At 34.0% G+C, this 22362-nt stretch overlaps 2 protein-coding genes and 1 pseudogene across 2 annotated transcripts; 1 reads left to right on the top strand and 2 right to left on the bottom strand.

Moving 5' to 3' along the window:
• Window positions 1-291: 291 nt before the first annotated feature.
• LOC125840186 (geraniol 8-hydroxylase-like) lies at window positions 292-1946 on the top strand (annotated as a pseudogene).
• Window positions 1947-7582: 5636 nt separating this feature from the next.
• Window positions 7583-15137, bottom strand: LOC125840182 (autophagy-related protein 101-like). The gene is made up of 7 exons (XM_049519149.1): window positions 14783-15137; window positions 14650-14686; window positions 13820-13905; window positions 13153-13248; window positions 12041-12203; window positions 11765-11927; window positions 7583-7936 (listed from the first exon to the last, which is right to left on the bottom strand). The coding sequence occupies exons 1-7, from the start codon at window positions 14813-14815 to the stop codon at window positions 7861-7863; spliced, it is 654 nt and encodes a 217-aa protein (XP_049375106.1). The 5' UTR covers window positions 14816-15137; the 3' UTR covers window positions 7583-7860.
• Window positions 15138-16507: 1370 nt separating this feature from the next.
• Window positions 16508-20378, bottom strand: LOC125840166 (L-ascorbate oxidase homolog). Its single transcript, XM_049519130.1, has 8 exons — window positions 20164-20378; window positions 19934-20043; window positions 19230-19500; window positions 18620-18716; window positions 18146-18491; window positions 17375-17740; window positions 17204-17282; window positions 16508-16906 (listed from the first exon to the last, which is right to left on the bottom strand). Exons 1-8 carry the CDS (start codon window positions 20374-20376, stop codon window positions 16700-16702), a joined length of 1689 nt encoding a protein of 562 aa, XP_049375087.1. The 5' UTR covers window positions 20377-20378; the 3' UTR covers window positions 16508-16699.
• Window positions 20379-22362: the final 1984 nt, after the last annotated feature.

Below are 22362 nucleotides of genomic sequence, written 5' to 3'. Positions count from 1 at the left end.
GAGAGAGTGTATTACACACACCACTGACGTGTGTTTCTCAAACTAAAAAGTGATAGCTTAGGTATGAAACTTACATTCTCAATAATTTAAATATGAAACTCAAACAAATGGGATAGTTTAAGTGTGTTTTTTACACTTTTAATGTGTTGCCTCCAAGACCCCCACAGACTGAGAGATGCGTGCAGTATAAATGTACTGCTCCATTGCCTCCAAGACGTCACAGCAGACTGACAAACTCCTAAGAAAACCAATATAACCAGCCCCAAATCTCTAGTTCGTAAGCCAATAAAAATGGACTATGTGAACACTTTGATAGGTCTGTTATTTGCCTGTTTTTTGGTTCGTGGAGTATTGATTTCACTTAGAAGAAGCAAAAGAGTTGCACCAGGTCCATTCCCTTTGCCTATCATCGGAAATCTTCACTTGCTTGGTGACAAACCCCACATATCACTCACTCAACTCGCAAAAAAACATGGTCCAATTATGAATCTGAAATTTGGGCAAATAAACACGGTGATCGTTTCCTCATCAGTGTTGGCAAGAGAAGTGACGCAAAAGAAAGATTTAACGTTTTCTAATAGGTGTATTCCTGACGCACTCCGTGCCTGCAATCACAATGATTTCTCTGCTATATGGTTACCTGTTGATTCTCAATGGAGAACACTTCGCAAGATTATGAACTACCACATCTTCTCAGGTAAAGATTTGTTTTATTTTATTTATGAGATTACAAGGTGTGGGTGGTTATAAGACTTTTATATTCTCAGGTAACAGACTTGACGCTAATGAGCATCTCAGAATTAAAAAAATTCAGGAGCTGATTGATTACTGTGGCAACTGTAGCAAAGTTGGTGAAACAGTGAATATCAGCAGAGCGACTTTCAGGACTGCAATGAATTTGCTGTCGAACACATTTTTCTCTATAGATTTAACTGACCCGTTTACTGATTCTGCTAAGGAATTTAAGGAATTGGTGTCGAACATCTAGATTGAGGCTGGTAAACCCAATGTGGTAGACTTTTTCCCATTTCTTCAGAAAATTGATCCACAGGGTATAAGGCGACGCATGACTAAGTATTTTACAAAGATTCTTCACCTTATGAGTGATTTGATTGATGAGCGGCTAAAGGAGCGGAGTATGGGTAAACATGCAAATGTTGATGTTTTAGATGCCCTTCTCAACATTTGTCCTAAAGAAATTGACAGGAATCAAATCGAGCAACTCTGTCTGGTAAGTTAATTGTTACTAAATATAAAACTAACTAAAAGAAAATATATTGTGTCACATATATATATTTGACGTTCTAGGTCATAGGATCTTACACTAGCAAGTTTTGCAGGACTTGTTTGAAGCAGGGACAGATACAACGTCAAATACATTGGAGTGGGCAATGGCTGAACTACTCAAGAATCCACACACTTTGGAGAAAGCACAAGAAGAACTTGCCCAAGTGATTGGCAGAGGTAAACTAATAAATGCAGCTGATGTTGCGAATTTGCCTTATTTGAGGTGCATTGTGAAAGAAAACTTCCGAATACACCCACAAGTTCCTTTCTTGATTCCACGCAAAACAGAGGAAGATGTTGATTTTTGTGGCTATATTATTCCAAAAGACTCTCAAGTTCTTGTGAACGTATGGGCAATAGGGAGGGACTCTAGTCTATGGGAAGACCCTTTGGACTTTAAGCCGGAGAGGTTTTTGGAGTCAGAAATAGACATTAGAGGTCAGGATTTTGAGCTCCTTCCATTTGGTGCTGGTCGAAGAATTTGCCCTGGATTGCCTTTGGCTATTAGGATGATTCCAATCGTGCTAGGTTCATTGTTAAATACCTTTAATTGGAAGCTACAAGATGGAATTACACCTGAGGACTTGGACATGGAGGAAAGATTTGGTATTACCCTGGCAAAAGCTCAACCTCTGCTGGCTATCCCTATTCCACTGTAGAGTGTAGATGTTGGGATAAACCTTTTATCATTTCTTTATAAATCTAAGTCATTGTATTTGTAGATTTATCCTTGAAATAAGACCATGTCATGTCACCACCAAGGGTTGTGTAATTCTTTCTTGATTTTCTGAAATGACAATTTTATTTGGAGTAACTATTTTTTGGCAAACATGACAACAAGAACAGAAGGAATGGTTCTTAATTAGGAATATAAAGTAGTCACTCATCCTAATATAGAATATTCTAAAACTGCATTGTTGAAACTTTACAGGTAGTCAGTCAACTTCAAATAAACTCAGCTTTTGTCCATTCTCTTTGGTGATATGCCTATGCGATTAACACACATTTATACGAAAGAAAGTTGTTGTGAATTGAAACAAGTACAACGTGGTGTCACTGTTAAAAAATGGGTCAAAACGGAGGGCCAAAATCAACAAACATGGTCGGTTGTTTAAGGAAACCGGAGGGCCACGAAGGTTTTAACCGGTCGGGTTTTTTCAGAAATATATACATATAAATGTAGCTATTTGGAATTGAATTCAGGTATTTTATAGGTCTTTGGACAATATTATCACTCAACCATATATGCTCTTTGATGAAATATTTTCATCGTCTTTTATGTATACTTTTCAATTGCAATTTTGCACTTCAATTGCTCTTAAACTACGGAGCTCATTTTGACAGAAATATTGAGGCCGAGCGATTTTATCTCTTAAATTGCATGTAAGTGGCTTTGATAACCCTAACTTTCCCAAGGTCATTTCCGGCAAGTGTTTATGATGCTGAGGTCATTGTCGGCGAGTGATATAAAGCCGATGGAAAATCATTTCGGCTAGTGATATAAAGTCAATGGGAAATGGTTTCGGCTAGTGGGTTGATATAAAGCCAATGGAAAATGATTCCGGCTACTGACTTGATATAAAGCCGATGGAAAATGGTTTCGACTAGTGGCTTTGTCACACCCCTTTTTTGCGCACGGCGGCGGGAGGGTTTTTCCATTTTAAGTGACGTTATTGATTAAGGGATTATTTTATTGTTTCAGAGTCGCCACTTGGAATTGAGTTATGGTGTTCCAAGTCACCTTTTCAAATCCCTAATCAATAGGAAATGACTCTTTTAGTTTTGGTTTGCGAACCAGAAATTCGGGTAAGGAATTCTATTGACCGAGGGGAAGGTATTAGGCACCCTCGAGTCTCGTGGTTCTAGCACGATCACTTTTATTGACTTATACTTATTTTTTACTATTTTTGGATATATTATGTCTACAGGCCATGGTTTGCTTTTTTCTTTTCTTTTTTTTTTGAATTTTTATTAGTCTTAAACCGGATGCATAACTGCATTTTCGATCTTGACATTTGGAGACATAACTGTCTTCTCCTCTCGAGTTCATCACACCTAATAATCTCAATTTACACCTTTTGGTTTGAATTAACAAAATTAATTATTGAAATAATTTGATCAAGGCGCGTAACCACATCCTTGAATTTGACCAAGGTGCGTAACCGCATCCTTGAGTTTCTTAAGTATCTCAAAAAGATATGGAACCACATTCTTAATCGAGACTTATTATTATTATTATTATTATTACTACCATTATTATTATTATTATTATTATTACTACCATTATTATTATTATTAGTCTCATCTTTAAATATTTCCATAAAGATGTGGAATCACATTTTTTATTGGAATCCACTTTACTATGTATCTTAACTCGTTTGTAGTTCGACACATCTTAGAGCTTGACTAAAAAAATTTAACAAAGCTATACGATCTTTAACAAAAATAAATAAATAAATCTAAAGTTTTACAACAAATATATCCTTTATCATGTTTAATCCAATTCTTCTTTATTGTTTATATTTATTGAACAAGTGATGACAAAAATAATAAACAAATGCACACCTATCATGTTAAAGATACCATATACATATTAAGAAAAATGAATAAAATTAACAAACAACTTGCATTATAATATGAAGACAGCATTTAGATGTACTATTCGTTATAACACTAAAACAAATTTATTCTTACGATATTAATAACCTAGAAGCCTCAACTCTATGCTCAAATACATAAGTGTTCGAATACACTAAATATACAACTCATGATAAGATCCTCACATAAACATTTGTACTCGTACAACGTATAATGGATCCTAAGATATACCTATTATTATGTTAAAACAGTCTAAAAGTAAATGGCAACGTTAAATTGTTAAAGTAACCTAAAAACCTTTTCTATATTTCACTTATCACCTTCCCCCCCCCCCCCCCCCATAAAATATTACATTTAATTAATTAAATCTCATCTTATTAACATAATAATATTTCCAGTCGTTTAACAAGATAGAGCATTGTTATTCGAGATATGTTTTTTTCTTTACTATTATATAAATGATAATTTTTTGAGAATGATAAAAAAATTAACAAATTAAGGTAACACTTTAATTAATTATTAATAATACGTGTTGATATATCTTAATAACAAAAGAAAATATCTTAAAATAACACTTTTTATTTCTGTAAGTTAGCAAACTCAAATCTAATATCCTAATTAATGAACCCATAAAATTGCTTTTTAGAGAAAAATAAAAGTAAAAAAAAAAACATCTTTAGTATTTATGCTAAATTTAAACTAGCATTATATCCATGACCTATAGAATACCAAGATTCTAAAATACTTTAAATGATAAGATTAAATTGCATAAAAAATGTATTTTTTGGCTTACAAACAATGATTTACTTAGTCCGTTTTTAAATTATGCTATCAACGAATAACTCAAGACTATGTGAATGGATCAAATTAATTAACAACAATCCACGAGTCAGGTTTCGGCTTGACAAAATAGAGCGAATAAAGAAAAATATTGATTCCTTGGTGAGCAAAAAGCAATTATACGTTATACCATATGTTAATCCAAATGCAACACTACAAATATTTACATGTATTTCAATATTATAATGGCAAAGCTAAACACACATGACATTTGAATAAATTCAGGACACCGGAATTAAGTACTATATAATCATGAAAATCAAATTATAAACTAAATGTTAAATAGTACCTCTTGCGAAAATCAACTCACGAAAGAAAAGCATGGAAACCACGAACTCGAAACCACGAAAGCAAACCTTGAACTCAACCTTTGTTTGTGAGTAAAATAAAATGTATAATAAGAGGACAAATACGTATGATGTGTGCACGTGCAGGCGAAAGTCTATTGCTGAAAAAAAAAATTTGGTTTTGTGCGTCTCTCTGTGTATGTGTTTTTTCTTTTGGTTGCTGATTTTCCCTTTTCTTTTTTTTTTTTCAACGTTTTGTGGGATATATATATAGGATAGATTTTTGGTAATAGTAGTTTAGTGGGTATAGGAGTGGATAGTGATTTGTTTTGTTGAGGAGAACGTGAGGTAGTGGGAGTGTGGGGGGTAGGTTAGTTAGATTATTTAGGTTATTTTTATTATTTTTTTTAGTTTTAGTTTTATTCTACTTTTAAAAGAATAAATATTAATAGTAAACTATAATAACATACCAACTAATTATTTAAAATTAATAAAATCTAAGAAAAAGTCAAACATCTATATAAAAAAAATTAAATAATACTAGCTTATTTATAAAAACTTAATTTTAAAATAATATGGATTTTTGTAATCTTTCACTTCTTTTTAAATAATTGAAAAAATAAAACTTACCTTAAAAAGTGATTCTATTTTGTTGTTTTCAAATCTTTTAAAATAAACTTAATAAAAATAAGAGAAAAGTCAAAATGTTTAATAAAAATATTTCAGCTCTAAGAATGGTGTAAAATTTTAAGTTCGGTCAAAAAATACGTGTCTACAGGCTTGATATACAGCCGATGGAAAATTATTTCGGCTACTGATATTGGACCGATGGGAAATGATTCCTGCGAGAGATTGATTATTGTGAGTTGGTGCATTTTGATGCTTATGTGTGACTTGCTTGTTAATTGTGATTAATGTACCTGTTGTGTGTGACTGATTTACTTGACATTGAGATTGACGTACTTGATTTCTTTGATTGCTTATATGTGATTATTGATATATGAATATTGGACCTTGTGAGTCGTGTATTGTAGAACTGTTAAGTTGGGCTGATTTCTGTGAAGGTTATAGTTTGAGGAGGTTAAGTTGGAGTGTAAAGGGTGCTCGATTTCTAGCTAGATACCTTGTTTATTAGGCTGCTTGCTAGGTACCTTATTGTTGGTAATCACTCCTTTCATCTACACTTGTGTAGGTTCCAAGCCCAGACCTATGTGATCTCTTTCCCCTTCTTCTCATTTTGAGGCTTTGTCAAGGATTTGAAGAGGTAGTTGCTTGTCACTTTAGCAGACTCTCGTTTTCCTTTTTTTCATACTTTGTTCTATTTGAGAAACAAAGACTGAGACTTGTACTTATTTCTTAATTCCGCACTTTATGTTTTTAGTGGCTTGTACACGTGATGACTAGATTTTGAAGCTTTTAATAGAAATAATAAGTTTTTCCACTTTATCTTGTTCATGTTTTTATATTTTCGTATTTCTTTCATTTTCGTTGGGTTGAGGCTGACTTGTCTTGGTGGGAATAGACAAGTGTCATCACATCCATTTTTGGGCCGTGACACTCAATAATCTATCTCCTAAAATCTCACTTCCCCTTAAATAACTTAACCAAATTCAAATTCAAATTCTAAAAATTTCATTCATCCAATTTTTTCAAAATTATAGATTCGCAAGTCCAATATTGTATAATTATACAACTAAATATATTAGGTATTTTATATATGTATATTAATTTGGTTTAAAATATATTTTATTTGTATATATTTCATAATTTTAAGACACATACAAGTATGCAATATATACTTCAAATACAAATACAAGTATAATATATGTAACAACTTGTTTGATTTATACAACTCAATTTATAAAAATCTATAATATACAATTTATTCATAAACATATACAGCCTACTATATATCATATTGTTTATACAAACTGATATACTTCAATTATAATTTTTTTTGTAAACTCAATACAATTATATGCATATACAATTGTTATATATAATGAGTCATGTTTTTTTCGCCAAAAAGAAGAAGTCATATTTGGTAAAGAATTCTAAGTAGATATAATACCCATGAATTAAAGAATTGTTTTCCTTTTCTATAATCGAAACTGTCGCATCATTTAAGGGAACTTAATAAACAATTTGTATAATCAATTAAAAAAGCTTGAATTATACAAACGTGAATCAGTATTGCCATTAAAACTATAGCTACACTACGTAAATAGGCAAACTCTAGCTAAGGAGACCTATTATATTTTACATCTTAGTTATTTATGAAATTTTCCTCATTTTTGTATGAACTGAAATACACTGGCTAAAATGGGCAGGACTTGAGCGGATTGGACAGGTCATATTTTTATGGCTAATACTCCTAATCGCAGGCCCAAATAATTCGGACCAATTTCACTCAAACAATTTCAGGGCAGAACTTGATTCTATAGCATTTCAGAGTTTTGGTAGAATGCAAAATATTTTCCCTAGAAAATTTATGGAATAGAAATTCAAGCGGGCACCTATGGCATGTCAGGAAGCATCGTTCAAACAAGTTAACTATGCTGAAAGAAACTAAACAAACTTAATTAGATTGATCATGTAATATTCAGCTATATATTTCGTTTACTATGATATGAAACATGAAGAGGAAAAAAAAGACGAGCATTAGTAGATTACGCAAATATATCCACAGCTTCCATTTCTTTCAATTGTGTGACTCCTTGGCCACTAGAGGAACCCATACTAGACTTTGGTCCGAAATATTCACATTGCCAGACATTGGATGAACAACCATTTTACCTCTTAAAGAATGAGATAAATGGACGATTGGCCACCATCAGGGTATCTCCAATCAGCTGAGCATGGTTGGATGCCCAGTCTGTAGCATCCTCCTGATCACATCCATCCCAAAAGTAGAATCTGATGAACTAAAGAAAGGTAACACAAAACTTAGCTGGAAGGTGATACATGTTAAATTTATTTTAAATAATGTAAATTAAGTAATACTTGTACTAGTTTGTTCCAGTACAGGAAGCTATCCTCTAGCTTCCAAAATTACAATGACCTCCGTATAAAACATATATATTCATCCTCAAGAACATTCTGACTAATATGTTACTTCAATTTATCTTATATATATCAACATATATCTTTATTGTCATCCCAAATCCTAACCATTTCTTTTTCCCTCTGAAGAGTGGAGCTTATGGTCTAGATCGTATAACCTCATCTATTTCAGGAGTCAGTACCTATGTTGCTCGGACTCTTAAAAATGTCAATGGGTGCGTGTTGGATCCTACAAAATGAGTATATTTTTGAAGGACCCAACACGGGTGCAGCAACATTTTTGGAGAGTCCGAGCAACTACCATAACTTAATGCAATCGGCATCTAATCATGGTAGAACTTATGGACTGAGAGCCTAACATGCACCATAGTTTCATCAGGTAAATAAAATGTCTTATGGGGTGACATAAAGTAAGATCAAGTGTAATTTATCCTCTATATATGTACCTACATGTTGAAATATAACCACAACACTCGAACAATTGAGTCAAGCCAGAATCATAGCGCACTTCGTTTGGTCTCAATTGTAATTAGTGGTCCATTTCCAAACTACTTTTCCTCGCACAACTTCGGCCAGAGGAAATAGTTTGACTCCACAGAAACACCCAAAACTTTGGGCAGAGGAAATAGTTTATTGACCAGCCATTAGAAGCAGAAGGAACCAAATTGAAGTAGAAGGAAGACACTGATCTGAGTATGAGACCCACAGTTGAGTGTGCGTCTTTGGAAAACAATAATTACTCAGCTAGTGATATAGCTAAAACTTGGGATAGAGGATATAATTTATTGACTAACCATTAGAAGCAGAAGGAACAAAACCTAAGTTCCATTGACTCTTCACATTCGGTGCCGCACTTGTGTCGACACGACATGGGTGTGGGATCCACCTGATATGGTCATTCGCTTTTGGGTACTTTGACTAAATTACTAAATTCAATAGTGAAATTCAAGCAGATACAATGATTTTTTTAATCAAAACAAAAATTAGGGTGAAATCCTAATTTAGGTATATAATTTTTTATTGTTAAAAGATATTTTGTATTAGAAATTCCGCAACCAATCATGTCGGGCGTTCGACTACTGAAGCCATCCATCTTGTATGGAGATTGTTGGAACAGTATAAGGACAAAAAGAGGGACTTACACATGGTGTTCATTGACCTAGAAAAGACATGTGATAAAGTCCCTAGAGAGGCCCTTTGGAGATGTTTGTAGAGTTTAGAGGTTTATATGTGGCTTATAGTAGGACTATTAAAGACATGTACGATGGAACCAAAACTCGATTAGGACAATGAGAGGTGATTCGGAGCACTTCCCGATCGTGAACCCTTAGCCTGTTCCTTTTTGCCTTAGTGATGGATGTATTGACACAATATAGTCAAGGGGAGGTGTTGTGGTGTTTATTTTTGGCAGATGACATAGTATTAATTGATGAGATGCCTGATGGAGTTAATGATAGGATGGAAGTTTGGAGAGAGACTAAAAGGTTATAAGTTAAGTAGGACTAAAAGTCTAAGACAAAGTACCTAAACTGCAAGTTTAGTGTTTTGACACATGAGGTAGAGGTGGAAGTTTAGTGTTTTGACACATGAGGTAGAGGTGGAAGTGAAGTGACTTGACACATGAGGTAGAGGTGGAATTGAAGTGACTTGACACATGAGGTAGAGGTGCAAGTATATTGACTTCCCAAGAGAGAAGCCACAAGTACCTCGGGTCCGTAATTCAAGGAGATAGGGCGATTGACGATGATGTCGCACACTATATTGGAGTAGGTGGGTGAAATAGAGGCTAGCCAAATGTGTCACCAAGGCTTAAAAGTAGGGTTTGCAAAGTAGTTAGACCAACTATTGTATGGGGTTTGAGTGTTTGGCCAGTCAAAAATTCCCATGTTCAAAAGACAAAGGTAGCAGAGATGAGACTGCGCAGATGGACGTATGGGCATACTACGAGAGATGATTAAGAACGGAGTTATATGGTACAAGGTGGGAGTGGCCTCCATGGCGGACAAGATGAGGGAAGCGATGTTGAGATGGTTCGGACACGGGGAAAGGAGGTGCAAGGATGCGCCAGTGAGGAGGCATGAGAGGTTAGGTATACTAGGAGTTAGGAGAAATAGAGGTAAGCCGAAGAAAAACTAGGGGAGATGATTAAACAAGACATGGCACTACTTTAACTGATTGAGACATGGCACAACTTCAACTGACTGAAGACATGACCCTAGATAGGAAGGCATGGAGGTCAAGGATTAGGGTAGAAGGGTAGTAGATAGTCGAGTGTTGTCATGCTTCCAGTAGTATGATTTAGGTATCACGTTGTTTTTTCTTCAATATGTATTGAATATATGTTGCTACCTTGTTTTGTGCATTGGTATATTGTTGTCTCTTTTTCTTTCTTACTATATTGCTTTTTTGAGTAGAGATCCTACCCTCTGCACACCCACTTGTGAGATTACACTAAGTATGTTGTTGTTAAAGTCCATAACCAGAAGGTGCTTCAAAGATGTTTATAGGTCAACATCACTGTCAAATGTGCAATGAACTCAAGAAGTCTATCAAGACCTCTTATATCATTTGCTAATAGTCATGTTACACCAAAAAATCAATAAGGAAATGCATTTGTACTAAATAATTACAGATTCAAACTTGCTCTCAAAAATTTGTGCATTCCTTTCCTTCCATAGTCCACCATAATTTAGGCATATTTTTATAACTCTATTTTTAGATATTATCTAATCTTAGAATTTAGATCATGAAGGATCTAACCTCTAGATCGCATCCATATCGGACATCCGCACCTCTCGAGCAACTTAGAACAAAATTGAAGTATAAAGAAGAAAAAGAGATCTGTGCACTATACCCATGATAGAGTATGTGTCTTTAACAAAAGGCAATTACTGAGCGAGTGTTATAGCCAAACTTGAGGCTCAAAAACCACACATCCTACAAAAACTTAAATCTTCCATAAAAAGATAAACTTTAGCCAAATTAACATATTAACAAATTCAAGCATAGTAAAGTGGCACATGTAAGTGCATTACTTGTACAAATGAGCATATATGAGAAAAAGAATACAACAAGTATGGAAAGAACATATTAGGCTATTAACCAAAATAGTCATGCAGGTCATCAGACCCAGAAATAAGTGTCTACTCAACAAACTGCACTGATATCAATTTAAGCTAGAAGTAGGAGAAGAGGAACCCTGAGACAACATAGGGTGGTAGACTATAGTTATCATAAGCCTATTCCACTTTTGCTTTCTACTTATGCAGACACGGAGAACATCAAGACTGAAGGTATAATCTTTTTGCCTTAGGTCAATTAACCCCACGATGTGAAGATTTTGAAGATATTATATCTCATGTAAAGTTAGTATATTTTCTTTCAAGAAGAAAAAGGATTTTCATATAAGCTGATCACCAACTTACTATGGCAAGAAGTTGAAAACAAATAACATAAATGCCAAATTGCAGTACCAAAGCATATTATAACTTCGTGCAGGAAGAAACTCAAGAAAATCAAATGCATTTCGGAATTCTAATCAATATAAATCAGAAAATTAAAGCAAAACCGACAGAAACTAATCAATAATGATAGTTTGGAGTCAATAATAGCAAACCACTTGTATACTGATCTATGATGAGTAACAGAACTTAATTACATGTTCACAACTTAGAGAAAAGGGAAATTACCTTGAGATAGTGATCTCATAGGGAAATGTGACACACTCAAGATTTGAAATCGCAGGAATGTGGTCCTTTTTCTCATTTACAAATTTTATTATCTGAAACATAGCTTCACGAAGAGATGATTCCAACACTGTTCGCCGAGCACTCCTCTCCTCAGATGCACTCTCTGCAAAAAAAGGTTATACCTCCCTTTACAAAACTGACTAATGAACAAGTTGTAAAACCACATGGAAAAAATGTTTTAAGAAAAAAAAAAAAAGGAGAAAAAAAGTATGGTACCTCCTGGGTCAACTACTTTTGAGAGATGAGACTTGCCAGGATGACCTTTTGGATGATGAGCCACATTCAAATTTATATACCAGTGTTCCCAGTAAAAACGTTCAACTTTGGTAGTGAACCACGAGGCCTGCTTGTTTTTTACTTCACAGAAGGATAGGCAAATCTGCATACTTTCTCCATCCAGTTACACAAATATGTATGTTGAGGTTACAACAGAAAGTTCATTTAGATATTTAGACCAGTACTGATTTCACTAGTGATTAAAATTCCACAAGATACTTATATCACTAGTCAAAAGGTTACAGGCAACAATATCCTGAGAAAAAATGCAACATTGCACAACGTGAGCTTCACTGTGAAATCCTGTTACTGGAATATGAACTCTAATCAGACAATGGGAATGGTGTGGCCATGGAAGCTAATCTGGAAGATTAAATCCCTCATAAGGTGTCATGTTTCTCATGGTTGGTGATAGGCATGTCTAACTCATGAAGTTTTACAGATAAGTGGTTTACAGGTTTGCTTAAGGTGTTACATGTGTGAAAAAGAGGCAGAGGTTAACAACCACTTATTTCAACATTGCAAAACAATTGTAAATCTGTGGGACATGTTCTTATGTATACTTGGAGTTAGCTGGGTAATGCCCAGAACTTCTTTAGACATGCTGAAACAAAGCGAAGGAATGGGCAGAAGGAGAAGATCAAAAGAGGACAGGTGGAAATGCATTCCAGCTTGCATCTTATAAACACTTTGGAAGGAAAGGAATGGAAGATCCCATGATGAAAGATCAAGATGAAGAGTCTGAGTTTGCTGTATTTTGGTGTAACTAGGACATGGCGGGGGAGGCAGAAAGTCTAGTGGACTCTATAGGACAACTGTAAAGTATTTTTTGGTTTTTGTTTATCATGATGCTCCCAGGGGTTGTAAATCCCACCATCAGTTTTTCTTGATGAGTTTTTTGGTGTGAATACAAGGTTACTGTTATCAAAAGAAAAGGAAATGGCTATAAGAATATGTAAACACTGAACAGAACTATAAAGTAGGAAAGTGAATGGCCATTGGCCAAAACAGTGATCATCACCAACAGAAACAAACTGCAACCACTGACTAACCTGATTTTTCCTGTTAGGGTGCTTCTCGACTCTATCGATGAATAGGGTAATCTTCTCTTCAATTTTCTTTTCAACCTCCACATCACCACACTGTGTCTACATAACATAACATGAAAGAACAATAAATAAAAAGTATACCATAAAATAGTAAGTATCAGCAGCTTATACTGATCAAAAATAAATATCAGCAACTTATTGCATCACTATGAAAGATCTATCAAAAAATAGGGAAAAGATAAAATAAAAAAATAAAAAAAGACACATGATATATCACAGTATTACACCAACCTCTCCTTGAGACTAACAAAATTTGAAGGACCTCACTTTTGGTTCTATATTATAGAGTGATTTCCCTCTAGTTCAATGTGTCATTAGAAATGTCTTCCACTAATAGTGAACAATTTGTTTGATCATTAATTCACCTTCTCTTGAAAAAAATAGAATATATTAGCTTCTAATGAAAAAGCATAGTGGTCATCTACTCCTTTTCCAAAATTCATGATGTCATATCCACATCTCATGTCTCGTTTTTGAATAATCAAGAGTCCTCCTGCCACAATACCTTATTCCATTTTTTTCCACACACCACACTGATTTGAAAAGAAAAAGAAAACAAGGAAAAAGAGATGAAGCCTACCATCTACCACTATAAGAATTTATTACTTACATATGTAATGTCAAAAAGTTCCAAATCAACATCCTTCGGCCGCAGCAGGCCTAAGGCTCTGTGGAACATAATTGTATGTAAAATACCTGCAATTGACCATTCAATTGTTTAGGACAGAGCTGCACAGTGTATCAAACTACAGTCAAAATTGTTTGGAACTCTGAGCCTGCAATCATTGAATGATGAAATCTAGGAGGAACTGACCTCAAAATAGCAAACAAGCAAAAGCACAGAAGGAAGAATGACAAAAGCAGATTCTTTAGAACACATGAACAATGTGACATGTGAACAAAGTTGTTCAGCTATTCATCAACATAAGCAAAAACTTTTAGGCTGAAATAGGCATCTTGTACAATTAAAGATCTTATCTAAGTCAACTCTGGTATGTGATTTTCATGCACCAATCCATTTTAATCCGCACGACTTCCTTTATAACTAACTGTTGATGTTTTCCTACCATCCAATGCTTCCATTTCAAAAAGAAAAATCTCATCTTCAACAGGAACCAAATTGTAATCTAGAGAGGAATTTGTAATTCAATTCTAGAATTAGACATCAAAACTAACCAATACAAGCCAAAGCTGAGATCATACACAAAACTTAGTCAAACAAGTCAAATATAAGCTATGAGCTGAAAGTTTATCCACCGTATCACCCAATTGCACATGAATTTGAGCATAGACAAATCCAAGGATTTAACAGGGATCGGGTGCATGTGTGTGTTGGTGTAGGTATATTGTTCTTCGAGTCTTCTAAATACATATAACATTGTCTGAGCAGCAACTCTGTAATGGATTAATCCGTAGAATTCAATAAGGAATTGAACTTACATCGGAGGACTTCTCGTATCTCAAAGTGCTCCACATCCTTAAGCAAGATAACCAGTGAAGAATTAAACGAAAATCAAGCCCAAAAAAGAGAACTCAGAGCTCATATTCACATAATTCAAAAGTAGAAACTTACAAGTTCTTTTAGCTGACAAACTTCGCAATTCATGATTGATGATTCCTCTTTAGTAAATACTTCACAACAAAGCCGCGATTGATCGAGGAGACGATGGAAGTAATTAATAAACCCTAGAGTGCAGTTAGAATTTCGCCGTGCGAACTGGAGAAAACGCAGAACTGAATTTCGCAAACGTAGTGAAGGAGCAATTTGTAGTTATCTTTGATTACAATTTATGGATTTCACTATTGAGTGAAGGCTATTTGATCTTGGACTTCTTCCGGAGTTAATTAAATTAAACAACAAAATAAATCTTGCGCAAATAAAAATTAAATAATTTGTATATTGTCGAGTAATCGAAAAGGCCAGAAACAATTTTCCGCTGCCCAAACAAAACGAGAATAAATAGTAGTTTTATTATTGACCATTTTTTAAGTACGACTATTTTCAAGCTTAATTTTTTTGTTTTAATAACTTGACATAGTTAATTGAGTATAATTCAGAATATTGATTACTTTCTTATTCAGTAGCAACAGACCTAGATTTTGTGAATAAAATATGTACATAGGTTGTATATCTAAACAAGTGTTTTATATAGATATAAACAAATGTTTTTCTTTTAGATGATGCAAGAAGAAGATAAATTGATGAGACCAAATCCAAATGATGAGCATAGCCAAATTTTTTTTGGATAAATGGCAAATGGACTACTATGCATTTGGATAGGAAGCTCAATTAATAGGATGGATTAGCTTCTTTTTCTTTTTTTGCAAAAGAACCCACATAAAAGCATTTAACCAATAGAAAGAAAACAAATGGGAAAATGGTCTAAAAAATACTTCAATTTTGGTTAAAATTGTTGTTACGATATCAAACGTTATGGATGACCTTTTACCCCTGCACTATTTAATAAGTAGTGTATTTTAAAGGTATATATGTGTCCACGTGGACACGTTACTATTTATAATGATGCAATATTTATGATGTCAACGTGGGCACATATATACCTTTAAAATACACTATTAAATAGTGCAGGGGTAAAAGGTCTTTTCCAAAGTTCGATATTGTTACAGCAATTTCAGTCAAAGTTCAGATATATTTCAAACATTTTTCCCAAAACAAATTAAAGATATTTTGTGATTTAATTGTTTTAACAGCCATACTCTTGGATAATTATTTGAAGGGATTATTTGATTTGTGGAAAAGTTATGTCGGTATTATAATCCTAAAATTATAAAATAAAATAAAAATTGATAAATTATCCACATTTCAGATAGAATAAAATAACACCAAATTTGAGATACAATTTATTCTAAAATTGGTTATATTAAAATCAAACAAAATCAAATTTAATCTCAAAATATCCCAAGAACCAAATGACCCTGGGTTATTGGCAATCAAGTTGTTTCATATGTTTAATAACCTGTCAGGTGGCAAGCAAACATCTTTAAAAGTAATACTGATAAACTGAAGTATGAATATGTCACTTTAACAATATTAAATCATACATGAAGTGAATAATACATCTTATATTTTTGTCCAAAAAAGATATAAAAGCAATTATTTACATATTCTAATATGTTAATTATAAATACACCCACGCATGCGTGACCCCAAATTCTGTTTTTCAGATATGAGATAACCATGGAATTATTGTGACATATTGGTCGTTAAAAAAACTCATCTTTCATCTTCATCAGGCCCTATACATCATTTATCATGGAATGTTCATAAGGCTGTTTAATATAATCTTTCGGCCAAGGTTCCATAAATATAGTAAAATCTTAAACATCAAATATTAACTTACTCACAAAATATTTGCTTGCTATGTATTACAACATATGTAGCAAGTAGTTTCTTTTGCCGGCATCTCTTGTAGTCAACCTCTTATGACCAAGAAAACATAATATTAACTTTAATAAATATGAGACCAAATTAAGGATGTCGAAGTGCAGCAGCTTTGCCACAGAGAAGAGCATTGGTAGGTATGTCATATTCATTAGCTAAACTGGCTGTTGGATTGTATACCCTGAGGTAAACCTGTTGTCCAAGATATTGTCTATCCCACATTGCAGACCTCAAATTCCACATTCCTTGGTTGTCCAATGACACAAATATAGCAGTCCAAGATTTAGGATAAACCTGCAACAAACATTTCATCTTGAAGCTTAGAAACTGCAAAATTCAGCTTTCCATGAATCAATAGTACTTAACTAAAATGATCAAAAATGGCATACATGGACAGTGTTGAGGATTTTTATTTACTATAATAGGTCATTTACCATGTTTTGTAGGTCACCGACCCATACTTGCTATAAGAATTTACATGTAGTTGAATTCTAAGTAACCTGATAATATAAAACTTCTTTACACTGTCCATGTAATTAAGTAGATTCTTTACTTAAACAGTTGCATTGTCGTGGAGGAAACTGGAATTACCTGTGTAGTATGTCTTGTAAGAGCATCAACAAGATTATACCCTTTTCTACTAGCTTGTGTCCAAGTACCTGATCCGAAACTGCAAATATTAACAACAGGAAGCGTAAGAAAACTTAAGCCGACCTTACACCAAGTGCAGTGAATCAAAACTTTTTAATGACTACGACATACCCTACGACCCAGAAATCATAACCATCAAGATGCCAAGATTGCATTGTGTCTTCATTGTTTTGGAAAACGATTTCGAGGAACTCATGGAGAGAAGATGGCAACACAGCTGTAGCTAGGTGTGGAGAATCAGCAGTGGGAGCACTTCGAATGGAATCCAAAGTGAACACCCCGGGGATGTTAAAGTGATCAGCAAGCTTCAGAGGAGTGTCAGGATGAATGTAAGAGATACCATTGACAGCATATCTCTGCTTCCCGTTGATAAGTGGTGCAGAGTTGGCAAGCAAAATTGTCCTTGAAGGTGTAATTTTTCCATAATGGAATGAACCCTGAGGATTTGGTCTAGCTGCATTAGATGTCAGATTCCACCTTCAAAACGAAAACAACTTAGGTTATGAAAAGTTATTATCATCATAGCTGGGAACTTTTCCTTCCCATATTCCTAAATATATGTTTAGTTAAAAATGCTAAGCTGGTGCAACAGAATAATCATTCCCATTAAGGACACTGCAGCAGGAAGACTCATGTTACTTCCCTTGCAAACAAACAGTTTACCTCTCTGAAGTGTTCTCGTGGTAGTTGCTACCCTTGTTATTACTAAAATATTTAAGGTTACCCTTCACCCTAGCGATCTATGAACGTCCATTCATGGTGAATCGAACGAAAAAGTTCACTAAGTACAGGACTAACTACAAGAAAGGATGATTCTAAAACTTGAGAGGTCATAATGCATAGATGTGAGGAGGCAGTGAATGCACATTGGATGATGTGTACCTGATTGTTCTGGCTTGCATCAACGACCACTGAAATTGATTAACTGGACCAGCTGGCACAGGTCCAGATACGGGTGTTTGAGAGTTTGTGTAGTGGAGCACTGAGGTGGAAGTCAGAACAGTTGTCGTGAACCTTGTAGATGCAACAATGTAGTAGTCCTTTGGAGATTGATCCAATGTGACAAGGATAGATAAAGATTGACCAACATGGACATCAAAAGAATCGTATAAATTTTGAATGACATGCGATCCTTCAACCTCTACCAACTTCATCTTGTGGCCCTGAATTCTGAAGTTAATGGTAGTTTTCAAACCCACATTTGAAATCCTGAACATATATGTTTTGCCTGTAAATGAAAAGCAAGATTGGTGTTGTTAATGAGTTGTTACTTGTAGAGGGTAAAATAGCAGCACATTTTGATGGTGAATGGCAATTCAGTAATGAACATGGGCATTAGAGAATATTGAGAATAACCTTGATCGCCAGTGAAAGTTGACTGCCTTTGGCCATTTATAAGGAGACCATCTGGGAAGGGAAGAGACTTCCCTGAATCCAATATTTGCCGCAATGCCTGTAAGTCCCCAGGATATGAAAAAATTGAGTATCCTTGTAATTAAGAAAAACCTTCATACATGAGAGCATTGGAAAACTTCATGTAATTTCCTTCAAGCAGTTTCCTAAATAAGTTTTGACATTTCCTCAAAATTCTTAAAAATGAAAACATAACAGATACATAAAAATCTTTAGACTATAGCGGAAAGGTCTGAAAAATATATTTCAATTTTAATTAGATGTCCCAAATATATCAAGAAAGAATGCATTTATACATATCGTTAGATGAAACAAAAATTAGGGTCCTCAATAAGTTACTTCTAGCATCTGACTGATCAGGGGCGGAGCTAGAGAGAAAGCTACAGAGTTGGCAGAACACAATAGCTTTGGTCAAATTTATGCAGAACCAAGTAAACAATCCTTTTTAGAATTGAAAACCCATAAACTCAAACTTCTGGCTCCGCCGATGTGACTGACGGTAACTAAATTTAATAGAAAAGAGAAGACTACAAGAAATAGGCAGTAGACGCACCTTATGACTAGTCTTGTACCAATCACCAATAAGCAAACTGAAATCTCCAGCAGGTTTTGCATATGGAACAGGGATTACAGATCTCGCATAAACATTAAGCACTCCAAAACCTCCAGCAGCTCTGTGCAGTTGAGTTGAAGGGAAATAAGTATAGCTCCCAATCTGATCTTTAGGTTGAAACTTGTAAATGTAATTTCTGTTTGGAGGAATAGGACAATTTGTTCCCAAAACTCCGTCTTGCCAAGAGTTCTTTCTCTGTTTGATTCCGTTCCTAAACATGATAAGCAATATTACATTTAACACTGCCCTTTCCAGCTCTTCTACTCATGAACACTCAATCAATAGAAACATCATGAGAATGCAGTCATCCTAGTCAGTTGCCACAATCCAAAAGGGGAACACATTTTGAAAGAAACAAGTGCAACAACAACAACAACAACAAAGCCAGTGTAATCCCATAAGTGAGGTTTGAGGAGGGTAAGATGTATGCAGCCTTACCCCTACCTTCCTGGGGTAGAGAGGTTGTTTCTGAAACCCTTGGCAACCCTCCTACTTTATCCTGACTTAGGCGACAATGTGAACGAGCTAACACAATCAAGTACAGTAAACGGAATTAACCACGAATAAGTAAGTTTTAAGAAGTTAAGGCCATATTCAAGCAAATGTAAGTACATAAAGGGATAGATTGGAAAAAGGAAACTCACCATGTCAAGAGAAGGGGCTCATCCAACTTATTAATCAAGTTGAGGACAATATTATCATTAGTGACAAGGTCAAGCCTAGGACCAGGGAATTGACCATTGATAAGGATTACCTAACAAGTTCAAAGATCAAAACTTTCATTAAAAAAACTGAAGTTCTTCATTAACCCATATCAAGACAAAGTGACAAAACAACACAAGATCAACAACTAAAACGGAAACATAGTACTAACCTGCTGGGGAGTACCTAATGGAGAAGCCATTCCATAAGTGGCAGTCCATGTGAAGTATTTATAAGGATCCTCTGCTTTTACCACAGAGACAGCCCAAAAAATAAAGATACCACAAAGCAAATGAAGCAAAGCTAATTTCCCCATTGGATAAGTGGTGAAAGAATAGACACCCAAACCCCTTTTATAATATACCTGCAAAATCCAAGTTAACATTACAATGTAACAGATCTTCAAGTACAAAAGAGGCAATAAGAGATGTCATTAAGAAATCCTTGAACATTTTCAGCTCAAACAAGAATGTAATAACAAAAAAAAAAGATAACAGCTTTAAACAGAACAAGAAAGGAACATACCAAGTTCTTGAAGTGTGTAGCTGAGTATTTCTACTAAAATTGGGGGGAAAATGAAAGAATGGTATATATGAAGCTATCACTTTCTGAGTTCTTGATAGGCTGCTTGCAGTTTGAATATGAAGCAGCAGATAAATAATGAATGGGTAGGTACAATTGGATGGGCCTAGCTATCTAATGCCAACTCTCATATTCGGCGTATTCACGCGTTTTCACATATTTATGGGACATTACCTGCTTCATTCTCTCCCTCTGGCTTTACGAGACTCAATTAGACTAGTTTTTGAAATTAAACAAAATATATGAAAAATATTATAAGTAACAGTATTTTAATTTAATAAAAAATACATTTTAAAATATTGATTAAAATTGTACAATTTGATTTTGGATAAGCAAAATATGGCCAGTATTGACATTGATTCCCATCTTTCTTTCTATCATTTTCATTTCTACAATTCTACTTTTGCCTTCATTTTCCAGGTGTAAAGAATAAAGAGAGAGGATAAAGAAGAAAGGGTATAGAAGTTTAGCAATGATTAGGTAGTAGAAAGATTAAAGTTGCAGCAGCCAGCAAATAACAGAGAAAATTACAAATATGGTTTCTTATGTTTGGGCTAGTTCAAAATTATTCCTTCAAAAATTAGCACTTTTTGTCCCTATTATATTTACAGAAACTTTAGCTGCCTCTGTGGAAAAGTAAAAATTTTAATAGAGAACTGAGGGAATATTATTTATTTGTATAATATATAAATATGCTTTAACTTGATCTCAACTTATATTTCTTTCAATTTGGATATACACAAAAAGACACTTAAACTTATATAAAATTAAACAAATACATTCTACATAACACTTCACGTCCTACGTAGTATCCATTGTCCTCATGTCACGTATGACTTATACAAATTTAAATCTCTATACTCAAACTTAAAAAGCATAAATATAAAATAAAACTAAGTTAATGATATATATATATATATATATATATATATATATATATATATATATATATATATATTATTCCGAAACATGAAATATGGAAAGAGAGAAAGAAGATAAAAATAATTATGAGGGAGACCCATGTGCTATGTTGGTTGTTGTGTGTACGTATTATTGATTTGGAAAGTATGGGGTCCAATGGCTACAACAAATGCGTTACAATTAAGATTTCATGCAAAAACAATATCCTTTAAAGACCCCATCGTTTTTTATTTTATTTCTTCTCATTTTGCCTCAATTGTATGCTTTTCTGGAGCCATATTTTATATTATTTCAAAACTAGTATTTGATTATAAATTTTCAAATTTAATATGGAGTTAGATTTTAAATTTTAAACATGCTTTTTTACTCCGTTTTAAAATTTTTAAATAATAGTTCTCTTTTTTTCTTGACAATAAATATAAACAAACATAATTTTATCTTTAATTTTATAAATTTCTATTAAAGTAAAAAATATTTAAATTTATGATCAAACGTATGGGTTAATTTTTTCGATTAAGGACTGAATTATTACCATCGTTTCAGCTATGCGAACAGAGAAAAATTTTGAGATAATACATGTGGGTTTTTTTATGTATCTCAAAATAAAAGCCCCACCCCCAATCCCCATAAAAAGGACATATTTGCACCGACTATTCGTTTTACGTTCTCTATATTTGTGTCAAGGTTTTTAAAATTATTGTACTTAAAAATTGTTTTACTCAATTAAGTTGAAATGTGTTTTTATATATATATATATATATATATTTGATAAATTGATTGTACTTACGCAATTCTTAAACCCATTCTACTGATAGAAACTTCGGTTCAAAAGCCTTTGTCAAGGTGTTGCCAAGTTCCAGTATTTAGT

Source organism: Solanum verrucosum, unplaced genomic scaffold (assembly GCF_900185275.1).
Source record: "Solanum verrucosum unplaced genomic scaffold, falcon-dt-bn FXZP01000180.1, whole genome shotgun sequence".
In the NCBI taxonomy this organism is placed as follows: domain Eukaryota; kingdom Viridiplantae; phylum Streptophyta; class Magnoliopsida; order Solanales; family Solanaceae; genus Solanum; species Solanum verrucosum.
The sequence above is the reverse complement of the archived record's forward strand: the minus strand, read 5'-3'. Positions and strand labels throughout refer to the sequence as shown.